The 12,012-nt window shown below is 41.8% G+C and overlaps 1 protein-coding gene across 1 annotated transcript; it reads right to left on the bottom strand.

The window, feature by feature from the left end:
• Window positions 1-1,965: 1,965 nt before the first annotated feature.
• Window positions 1,966-2,193, bottom strand: LOC104460164 (ras-related protein Rab-3A-like; the record flags this gene model as incomplete). Its single annotated transcript, XM_010078253.1, has 1 exon — window positions 1,966-2,193. A coding segment is annotated over exon 1 (228 nt), but the record flags the coding sequence as incomplete, so codon positions are not given.
• Window positions 2,194-12,012: the final 9,819 nt, after the last annotated feature.

The following is a 12,012-nucleotide window of genomic DNA, read 5'->3' as shown; positions in this document are numbered from 1 at the left end:
TTAGTCTCAAGACAGGCAGGAGGTAAACAAGTTCAAATACAGAGTTTGTTATAGAGGTACACATTTAGTGTTTTTGTTAAGGTTCTTAAATCATGACTCACATCAGGGATCCATGCAAAGAGCACAGAAAGCGAGAACAAAAGAGCACGAGTCACTCTGGAAACTGTCAAACACTTACATGAATCTTTTATTGAAACTAAATTTTAAATCAACTGTGTTGTTGGTAACTCCAGTATTACAGGCTCTATAGATAGCATCCTCTGAGGAATCTAGCTGACAACTCTTTTCAGAAGTTTAAGGTTATTAAAGCCTTTTACCCCCAAAGCCCTCAAACAGATTTAATTAAAATTATTGCTTAACTCATTTTAATCCTAACACCTTTGCAAAAAAACCAAATATTTCATGGTGCTTTCTGTCTTGCTTTTACACAATTCATTAGAGAATTTCATGTTCCAAGATTAAGACAAACTGGATGGAAATCATCTTTAGCTGCTTACAGAGCCTGAAGGCCAAACATTCTTATTACCTAAACCCTAAATTAAACCAAACAGTTTCATGCCAGGTTACCTACATTAGTTTCAATGCCAGAATTTTGCAACACAAAGAGGATCTTTCATTAAATAATTTGTTGTATCTTGTACTTGGCAGCATAGAAATAAAAAGCATCATATTGTTGCAGGGGAAAAAAAAAGTTCCTAATTTTCCTCATTTTAGATTCTCACTAATTTATTCAAGCTCATCCCAGTAAATAAAAAAGTTATTACTGTAATGTTACATTTAAATGCAATAATTAAAGATTAATTATAAATCAAGTGTATATAGATCAATTAGAAGACTATTCCGTTAGCTGGGACAGGATTTGGGTAGAAATTCTATACACTTTCAACTCATCTTCAAGCCTGAACTTTAAGCTTAACTTGTGGGAGAAACCACTAAATAAGCAGCTATCTCGAGTTAGTTAATTCCTTTTGAAATTGTTTAAGAGAATATTAGCCTCGTATATTCTATTTGAGATCTTTTCTCTTTACACAAAGCAGAAGAGAAGCATCTTGCAAACTGGAATTCCAGCTGGGAGCCCCAGGGTACTTTAAAAAACAGCAACCTGAGCCTAGGCTTTTTAAACACGCTGAGTTATTCACTGGGACACAGAGTATTTAAGCACCATCAGGATAAACTCTGCAGTTAAAATGCAATTTAAGTAATTTGCCAGCAAATAGAACAAAAGAAAACACTTGCTTTCCATAAAAAGGAACATTAGGAGCTACTGACGGGATTGCCTGGCCTTGGTCTGCCACTCTGCAGCTCAGGAACTTGTTTCTTTTTTTAACTGGGCTAGGATGCCACAATCCAAAAAGGCTGAAAAGGTCCCACGACGGGGTATTTGAGCAGAGGGAGCCTCCAGCTTACCTGCACAAGTTCTCTTCCCATTTGATTTACCAAAAAGCTGTGTCAGCAGATATGGTCTGAAGCATATCTCTGTCTTCCCCCCCCAGAAGCTCTGGATGGATAAAGTGATCTGGCTTGGTGCTGCTGAGCAGGCACACCAGGTGCAGGTAGACACAAGTATCTTATTTGGAGGACATAAGATGATAGTAGAAGCTATGCCTAGAGTTCACTCATTAAGTGCTCACTGGATTTCTTCGCCTACTAGTGCTCACTCAAAAAGCGCTACTGAAGGGCTCCAGACCTGCTCTGGGTTTGTTGCAGTTTCATAGCACACTGACTTCTGAGAATGTAGAGCAGCTGCTTAAGACCATATCAGGAGTCCCAGCAGTTGAGAGAGGCAGCAATACAAAGAGAATTTACTCAGCAATACTACAGGGATACAAATGATGCAGCCACACAAAACTTATGAACAATCAAAATCTATATTAATCCAAAAATCTATTTCCAAACAAGCTATTTTTTACCATCACAACTTTGCTGGGATTAATATAAAGCATTTTTTAAAATGCTAGCACTTACCCAAATCTGCAGTTTCACCCGCTTGTCATTCCTATAAACTGTTTTCACTTTGAAGTCAATTCCTACTGTGCTAACGAAGGCTGGTGTGAAAGTGTCATCGGCGTATCTGAAGAGGAAGGATGTTTTGCCCACGCTGCTGTTGCCAATGATCAGGAGTTTGAACATGTAATCAAAGTTTTGATCTGAAGTATCTTTCTGCCTGTATCTGGCATCTGTTACTGAAGCCATCTAAGAAAACAACAAACATTGAAAAAGAACAGATTTAAGAGTTCAGCATTTGTTTTCCGTAACTGTGTACCATATGTTTAGCTTATCTCTCTTCTTTCTAGTATCATAACCACTATATCTGCTGAATAAAGATGAACACACCTTGAAATCTTCTTTTAAATCCTGGCTTTAAATTTCTACTATCCACTTGTACTGGTAAAATTTCCAAATCCAAGAAATATACCTGTTGCACCACTATGTTTAAAAGAATAACAGATGGCTATTGCAGATTGCTCAAATACTAGTGAGGAAACAATATTCTTATTGCACTGGCAGGGTGCTGCTTCTGTTGCTCCACTGAGCTAGAGTACTGCAACCAAGAACAAAAATCTTTGACAGTGCATCCAACTATCAATTCATTAAGCAGCCTCCAAAGCAGGTAAACCTGAATAATTCATTTTATAACTACTAGAGAAAATCTGCATTTCTAGCACATGCACCACCACCATTTTATTCTTCGAAAAGTTCTGCCCTCAATGTTTACAGAAATAAAATTAAAGAAAAAGCAATGGGAGAAGATGAAATATCAGGAATTTCAACTGACAACTTTGAATCCATCCAACACCTATCTGCTCTCAAGACTGCAATTAAAAGAAACAGTGCCTGCATAAAACATGACGGCTCAGTGGGGCTGCAGGCAGCGCTTGGAATGGATAAACTATCCTTTTTGATTATGGGGGAGGTAAGAGCCAGGGATGTTAGTGGGGTGGGGAGGGGGGAAGATGCAGCCTCAGAGATCCCTCCTTGTGACCCTGAACTGAATTCAGAAACGAAAAAGCAACTGCAGAATCTGAGACATCAAGACAGGTGGAAGTCACTGAGCAGCCCTGGCTGCTTTAACGTATGCAGCTCAGACACTCCGCGGGCGAAGGCAAGCCCCTGCCTTTTCATCTCTGTACAGACCAGAAGACAACTACGCAGACCAAATTACTACAGAGAGGAGAAGAAGAAAACTTTACCTTTTAACAGATATACCACACTTTTCATCTCTAATGCTGTTTCAAGATCTACCCCATGTCAAACAAGAAAAGGTCTCAGCTCCTTTTAACCACTCACGGGGTTGTGCAAACTGAGGCAACAACAGCACAGGTCTGATGAGCAGCTACTTGCCCACCAACCTAGGACATGTGCTACTTGTGTGCAGTGTCAGAAAGCACTGAGTGAAGACCAAAGTCTCTTCTTCCCCTGGCATCCAAAGAAATAAGTTAATTTTCCCCTCAACTCAGATTCATGTGCATCCTTGGCAACAAATCTCCCACCAACCTCTACTCTCACCATGTGCCCAAATACGGTCCTTCTTAGCAAGTCTCACCTGCAGACAGGACTTCACTCACCACTCACTGAAAAAACCAAAACACAACAGTTCAAAACTCACTGTGGTTAAACAGCTATAAACCAAGATGCTGTTCAAAGGCAGTTTAAACTGGGATGACAACCTAACTGAAATTCCCCACAGAGGGCAAGCAAACCAAAACCAACGCAGTTTAAACTTCAATAAAATACACGACAGTTTATCTCTGACTAAACACATGGAACTTTCTCACACAGAAAAGGGCTGGTGCAGCAGACATTTCCTTCGCAGCTTGCATTAACAAGGACAGTTTCTGAAGAACTTTATCCATAGCTCAATAGTCAACAGCTGCACTGAATGCAGTAAAATCTTCCCACAACTGGTTCTCTGGAGGATACAACACAATTCTGATAACACACTCTTCTGAACTTCAGCTGCTATTCAGTAAGACTACAGTCCTTTGCAAGCACTCCAGAAAACCCAGGTACAAATATTCTTCTCACCAGTGTATCAGAAAAGGGCTCTTCTACTCACCCCCTCTGGCTCTTAAGAGGAATTTCTAAAATGAAGAATTCAACACCCAACTGACTTCCACACACACACTCAGGACAATGCACTCACTGCCTCAGTTCAAATGCTAGAAATCTCAGCTGCAAAAATTAGGAATCCAGATGATGAGTTGATTTGTCCTATCACCCAGCGGTAAGACAGTAAGAAGTTCTCTATTTGAGTAATTTATCTTCCTCATACACATACATAACTTCCAGAAATGCTATTGAGAACACATGTGCGCTTATTAAAGAAGGAAAATAAATGTAAAATCTCTACTTCTCCATTCCACTAACAGAGGCTTGAAAAAAGTGAGATGCCCTCATCACTTGAAGCCTGGTCATTTAAAGATTCAGAGGCAGACCGTTAACAAAGAAGTGTTCCACTAATCATACAGGAATCAATATCTTCTTTCTCCTCCTGCCTTGGCAGAATCCATCTGCACACTCCAAGCTGATCTTTTAAATGAAACACTGCTGCTTCCATTAACCCCCCTAGATTGCTATAATCAACAGTGTACCTGGTTACAAATGCAACTTTCAGATCCCAGTTAAAAAAGCAATTACAGAACGTGGCCAGCTGGAGCAGCTTTGTTAGAAGCACAATGCAGAAAATAAGATCAAATGATACTCGCACAGAACACGGGGCTGTTGTCATAGAAGCACAACAGTGGCTGGCCTGCGCGTGCCACCGTGCTACGCCGAATATGCTGCAGGCCGGCTCCCTGGATCATTAGAGGCAGAGTCAGGAGCACAAAAATGTCAAAGAAAATTCCATTCCCTTGCTTAAATTTGACTTTTCCCTTTCCCCTCCTCAGGTCAATAGAGTGAGACTGAAAGGACTTCAATACTAATTACTGATTACTCCCCTGATTGCAGATCACTACTGAAACTGTACTCTATTTGCATTTGGGCTAAAAGCCTTCACAGGGCTGCCCTGGAATTTGTGCTCAAATCGTGAAGACAGGAACCAGCAGACCTTCCTCCCAATTCTCCTCCCTTCCTTTCCCCAACTTGTTGTCCCATCCCTGCTCCAAGCGCTCCCTAGTTATGCCGGTCCCAAGGACTGAGCAGAGAGCTGGTTCAGAGAACAGAGAGATCCCAGTTAAAAATAAATCCTCCTACAACTTGTCCTGTTTTTCAGGGCTGTTTTTAAAGTTGGTTCAGTTCCTGATCCAGCACAGCTGAGGGAGCCAAGCGGAGGGGACGGAGCAGTGGGAAGCGATGGCAGTTGCTATGCTACTGAGAGAAAGGTCCACGAAATCACATCTCCTGCAGGCCCTCTGCACCTGGCAGAGATTCAGCCTCGCGAGCGGAGGGAAAAGGCGACAACATGCTGATGTCGGGCAGCTGCTGTCCAACTCGTCAGAACAGCTTGCGCAGCCATAGGACCCAGAAGATGTTATTCTCTCCTTGGTGAAAGGCCATTTAGTTGGTAGCGTAAGCCCCTACTCCCCAGGTACACAACTACATATGCTCCTTGCTTAGGACGATCCCAAATGCAGCAGCATCTCTGGGGTTTTCCAAGCACGTGCAGGCTGACTAGGGTTTTGTGACAGAAGACCAAGTCAAATACAACTGGCACGCAGAGTGCAAAAGAGAGGCTCGTGACCGTTTCCATTTGGACTGCCTCAGAGTAATCCTCAAGAAAATACCAATACAGGAAAGATCTAGCTACATTACCGAAAACCCATTACACAAGAGAAGAAACAGCTGCCAATCAGATCGTCCTTGAGAGCACTTCACTATGAGACCTTGCATCTTTCAGTTCTTTGCCTGGGTAGCCCACTTCTTTGTAGCTAAGAGCATACTCATATTGACAACCTGTTTTCCCCATATGCTTTAACAATGGGAACAAGGTCTCAAACCCATCCACTTCCAGCTAGTTTTGCAAGAATAGGCAGTTATGTAGCTATGAGACACCTTATTATTTCCCTATTGAAGAAAAAGCCTGCAGTGTGAGCTCGTCTTTTATTAGACAGAGAAACCACATAGGAGGAGGATGCTACAAATGTTCTGCAGCAATAAAATCTTAATCAGAGCTTATTAGCCACCAAAGAATATGTTCCTCAGGCAAGGTGGCTCTCCTGCCTTTATCTTCTATTTTGGTCTAATGAAGTTTAAAAAAAAAAGAAGCCTGTCACCCTAAGACACCTCCACGGGAAACCAGTCTTCACTACTCTCAGTACTCACTGAAATGTGTCATATAGATGGCTCCACGCAGCTGTGCTCTTTAATTTGTGACCAAAATCATGGTGAAGAATCAAACTGTTCTATAGTGCAACACAAACCATCAGAGCATTACTGCTCTCACAAATCACTGAAAGTGGCCACTATTGCCCCAGTTCTCCAGTATTTACTGCCTGTGGGCAAATTCAGTGAAAAAGCAGCACAGGAACTGTCTAAAGCTGATGGTGTTGGCTAGAAATCAACTGGCATATCTCACCATTTATTTCTAGAAAAAAAACCTTAAGGTTGACTTCAAGTGTTGCCAGTCTTTATGGTTTTGGCTAAAAACTAATGGAGGGCTGTTCTTCTCTATCCACTCACAGACAAGAAACAAGGAATCCAATCATTACCTTGGAAGTTTAGGCATTTCCATGTTAGCAACCGCATAGGTCTGTTCACAGACATGACCGTTTCCACATGCCACTCTCTCACAACATTGCAAGGAAGAAGTCTGAATTGCCTTTGGAAAAGGATCTCCTTGTCTGCTGTCAGTCACCTCAATTAACCATGAAACATGGTCACACTGAAGGAACTCATACTTTAAAATACATGTGAAGGCATATCTGCAATTTCAACTTGTAATGAACCTATATCCTGTATATTACAAGTTCTGTCCATTTCTAACAGTAAAAACATCTTTTAAGGTTTGTAACGGCTTTATTTTTAGAGACAAAACTACATTTACTAAACATTTTTTGTTATGTTGGACCAGTGGCCATTTAAAAGTCACTGCTTAACTGTTTCATCATCATCCGCCAGCACACACACATTTCCTTCATTAGGCAGATGAGAAGATGGAGGTGAAACCACCCCTGTATATTTCTAAGAGTCAAAGACCTTCTGACAGCGTGCAGCTCCAGGCTGGGTCTAGCTTCGGTTTGTGTGTGTTCAGCAACTGAGTCTCTGCTGTTTCTCCTGACATACTATTTTACAGCCTCACAGAGCTTTCAGTGTTAAACCATTCTTTATTTCAGAGTCAAAATTTCCTTTCTTACTTCCATTTTATTATCCCTGATTTCCAGTGCTCAAGATCAGCCAACAGAGAAACACTGAGAAAGAAGTTAATGACTATGAGTTTAGAAGGAGTAAGTGGTAACAGCAGGCAACAAGAGAAGGGGCACGCTCACCGCTCACAAACACAGCTGTACCTGTTAAGACTCCTGGCTATCCATAGGCACTGAGGAGTGTGGAAGGAAGAAAAGAGATTACTAGATACACTCATGTAATAAAAGCAGAAATAATGAGACTAAATAAGGGTAGGAAAAAAAAAACACAAAACAAACAAACCACGCATACGCAGCGCTAAAATTAATACATAGTGCAAAAGTCAAATAGATCACCCATCTGCCAAGGCTTTTATAGAAACAATGTAGATAGCTCTGAAGATGCTAGAAGAGTGTGGAAATTATTCTGTAAATTATGTGGTAGGGAAGAAATAAAAAAGTAGCTAAACCAAAAGATTCTTTCATCCCCAATATTTACAGCTTAGCAGTAATCCACGAGAGACACTACTGACATGCAGCATAACTTCTTTTCAAAAGAGTTACTACCTTGTGGGTTTCCCGTCCCGACAAGTCTTAAGAAGTGCATCTACATTAAAAATATTCTAGTTCACAAGCTACACATCTACATCAATTCTCTATTATAAAAGCTCACTCCTTTATGTGCTCTGTCATCTGAAACAAAACATTTTTGTTTTTCTTTTTCAGGAATTAAATTAAATCCTGAATTAGATCTCTGTCAAGGAATGGATTTTTTTTCTTTTTGCAGCCAATGTATGCTGTCCTAAGGATAAAGCTCATAAAGGCAATAAGGCCGTGACCTTAAGGAGTCTTATACAAATGCGACAACTACAAGAGAGATTTATCAGAAGCAGAAAACATAGTGGGAGCAATTAACATAACTGCTAATAAATATTGCAAACAAGTGATAGTTACCAATTTAGATCTATAATCCATGAGACAGATGGAGGCTTTGCTGTGAGTATATGAATCAAGAGAGTGGTCACACTGTTGAACCTGCGATGTAGAAGCAAAAGGATTACAATGTTTACGGTAAAGATGGATAATGAGAATATTATGTAAGAGACTAATGGGTAGGCAGGTTACACTGTGAACACACTGCTGTGTAAAGGTCTGAACTTCCTTCAGTGGAGGCAAAGGGGAAAGCCCTGTAGCATACAAAGAGGACAGAAACAGCATTTGAGTTAGTGGCAGATATTAAGATAACAGCAGATATATTAAAAATTATTAAAGAGAGATTATCTAGGTTAATCTAAAACAAAAGTTCCAGATAAATCCTACAAGTGGATGATAGGAATCATTACACATCTCCTGCAGAAAGGCAGCAAAGTAAATGGAACTGAGGAGAAGCTGAAATACATCTGTCTACATCGGTGTTTTGCACAAAACCTGGGGCAAAGTCTACTGTGCTGCAAAGGCAAATTACAATAGGATGCGGAAATGTCTGCAACCCCCCTTACAGCACATATATACAAAAATAACTGCCTTAAAGTAATAGTTATTCCAGATTTAGAGCAGAAAAACGTAACAGAATTTAGTCCTCTTTTTCACGGCTAATACAATCTCACGGCCAACTTTGTCTCTGGTGTATTTCCTCTTCAGTAAACAGGGTAAACCACTGTTTGTCATCTTGCGGAGACTGCCAAAACACGTGGACAAACTCAGACCTTATGTAAATAACAAGCTGCAGCCACCTATTCCAGGTTAGAATTTGGATCAAACAAGGACAAATCCTTTCTCACGATCCACACAATTGACAATCACCTCACTTGGCAACAAGACAGCACCTTGCTCTTGCCCAAAGTATTGCACATTTTTTGGTATCGGTTACGTTTCCTCCTGTTCTCACACCCCTGCCCTCTGCAACAGTTGTTCCCTGCAACAGCCTCTGGCTCGCACTTCAGTCCTGACCAGAACTTGATTTTGAGGTGTCATCCAAATAACTTAATTGACAGATCTAGAACAAAAATAATTCAACACTGTTTACACAGAAAAAAGTAATGTTTATTACTTTAAAAATGTGAGCCCCTCATCTTGACAGCAAAAAATTGATTTATTAATGAGTTCAGTAGTCTCTGCAAGATTCTTGCAGTGGATTTAGTCCAGAACTCACATACTACAAATGAGTTCAATACCTGCATGACAACTCAAGGATAAAACTTCTAAACAATGTAGGTGGTTATGTATTATTCTTACCCATTCAGGTTTGGGAATACAGGCTTTAAAAAGTCTTCTAACAATTTGCTGGGTGTGGAACAAAAGTCAAGAACCTGCAGATACCATCCTTTTCCCATCAGCTCTCTAACTTTACAATTCCTTTTTGCAAGGCAGCAGGCTGCGACTGGTGTTAGAAAGATTTCCTCGAGCCAAATGTGTCTTTGTTCCTGGAGCAGTGCCTCTCCCATTTCCTGCATAATGTTCAACATCCCTAAAGTCCGCTTTAGAGCCATGATAAAACTCTCAGGAAGGAGGAGATTTTACAATGCCAAAAAAATGTAAAGAAATAAAAGTTCCCACTTTTTTACTCTCTTCTGTAAGTGTTTTCATTGCGGCTCTTTCATCATCACATAGTTCCATGCCTGTTGGCAAACACGCTACTCCAGAAGACACAGAGAAAAACATTTAACAGTACAAAGATCTCCCATTCTAAAGCTCAGCTCTCTCCAAAGGATGCACGGAACAGGAGATTTACATCCTCCTCATGCCCTGAAGAGCGGATGCAGAGGAGACTTCCTCAATTCCCTGAATATTCCATTGAGTTTGGCAACCCCAGGAGCCAGACGATTTCTAGACCTACAGAACCTCTAGCTGAGGCTGACCCTGCATCCAGCCCTGCCTCCAGAGGCCAGTGCGAGCTGTTGATGGCTATTACAAAACTCACCGTCATTAAAGCCCCTGCTTCCTGTTACAAACATTGCAGAGATGGCCAAGATAATGGACTTCAGTCCCCTTCTCATCAGCTCTCCAGCGCTGCAGTTCTGCCTTGGTCTCTCTGAGAATGAACTGGCAATAGTGAAATACTGAGTATCTCACTGCAGAATACACTAAGTAGCCACAAGATTAAGGCACTCAGAGCAACACCCAAGACGAATCTGTACCAACTCTGCTCCAAGACACCTGTAACTCCCTGCCGATCCTTCGCCAGCTAGAAGGCAGGACACGGCTATGCTCTGTGATGGAATACAGCCCTCCACAGAGGAAGACACAACCATGGCCTCCCAGGGTGGTGGAAGATAAGGCAAGTTCAGGTACACGATGGAACTCATACTATCTGGAGCTAGAGTCAGGCCACATGCAGATTTGGGTAGACACCCCTCCACCAGTGCACAGGAGACAGTGACAGATTCTTCTGCACCACCAGGTCTAAAACCTTTCATTTACAGGTAAAAGCAAGCCGCTGTCCTGACCAAATCAGGTGATGGGAGACTGGTATTTTCTTGTAGTAACCACCTGTAAACCAGAACCACACGGAGACAGGGCCAGCTCAGGAAGCCTCTGCAGCGCAGAAGTCGTTTAATTTGCTGCCTTTTGTCCTCCTTCTCCAAGCACAAAATCTGTGATGAACAAGTTATTTTGTTTCTGTGTGCCGTGATGTTCTCCAGGCTGTGAAGTAAGCCACCTGCTCACCAGGATTAGAACAAGCTCCTTCGCAATTCCCATGTTTTAATTAGCTAATACTTCCAAACATAAGTCTTATTGCTTACGTCAAAGATCAAATACTACTGCGCTGCAGTAAGCTATGGAGACATTTACAAGAGCTCGCTAAACACTGCAGAACTTGAAGCACAAGATACATTTTTACAGCAAGAAGCATACCTGAAATTACCAGTTCAGGACATCTCTCAATGTTAGCCATTGAGAACTGCCTCAGAAAAAAATACTTCCTCAGGATGAGGTAGTAACAGAGAACAGAGGGTTAGGTGGCCATGAGTGCCCTTCCCTGGCACTACGACCAGCCAGCGTGATGCAAGACCCTGAAATGCGATGCTGTGACCTGCCCGTTTTGATCTGGGGCTGCACCAGATCATGCAAAAATGAAAGCAGGAAAAGCTATCTGAACCCCATGCAAGTCAACTAACATGACTATTGCGTGACAATGACAACTCGCTTGCTAATGAGTACTTTGCATTGCTTTGCTACACCTAGATGTAGCAAGAACTACTGCTATTAAAACCTAAAGCAAGTAAGTCTTCTCAATTTGTTACCGCACAACTGAGAGAGAGCACAGCACTGGGTCAGGAGTGAGCGAAGAGGAACAAAGCCGGAGAGGCTGAAAACAGGTTTGCCACCAAGGAAGTGCACAGAAACATGAATTAAACTTCTGAGGCCACAGTCTTATATTGTCTCAGGCCAAGGAAAAATCCAGGTTAAAATTAACCCCTTTTTTTTTGTTGTTTTTGGGGTCAGGGTAGCCTTAATTTAGGTCAGATCAACCTGATGCACTGCACAAACACACCGCTGCTCATGCCTTAAGAAGGAAAGGACAGCACGGAGACAGAACGTGGGGAGGCAAAAAGGCGGAAACGCTTGTGCCAGCGTTAGCGATACTGCCTGCGATCCCACAGCACGCTGTTCCCGTCCGCATCAGATGACACTGCCTTGCTGCTGGCAAGCACAGAGCAAACATACGGGAAAAAACAATGCATACTCTCAGAACATACGGCCAAAAAAGACCGCAAGTATTTTGCAC

The sequence above is a fragment of the Pterocles gutturalis genome, unplaced genomic scaffold, assembly GCF_000699245.1.
Source record: "Pterocles gutturalis isolate BGI_N339 unplaced genomic scaffold, ASM69924v1 scaffold41078, whole genome shotgun sequence".
In the NCBI taxonomy this organism is placed as follows: domain Eukaryota; kingdom Metazoa; phylum Chordata; class Aves; order Pterocliformes; family Pteroclidae; genus Pterocles; species Pterocles gutturalis.
The sequence above is the reverse complement of the archived record's forward strand: the minus strand, read 5'-3'. Positions and strand labels throughout refer to the sequence as shown.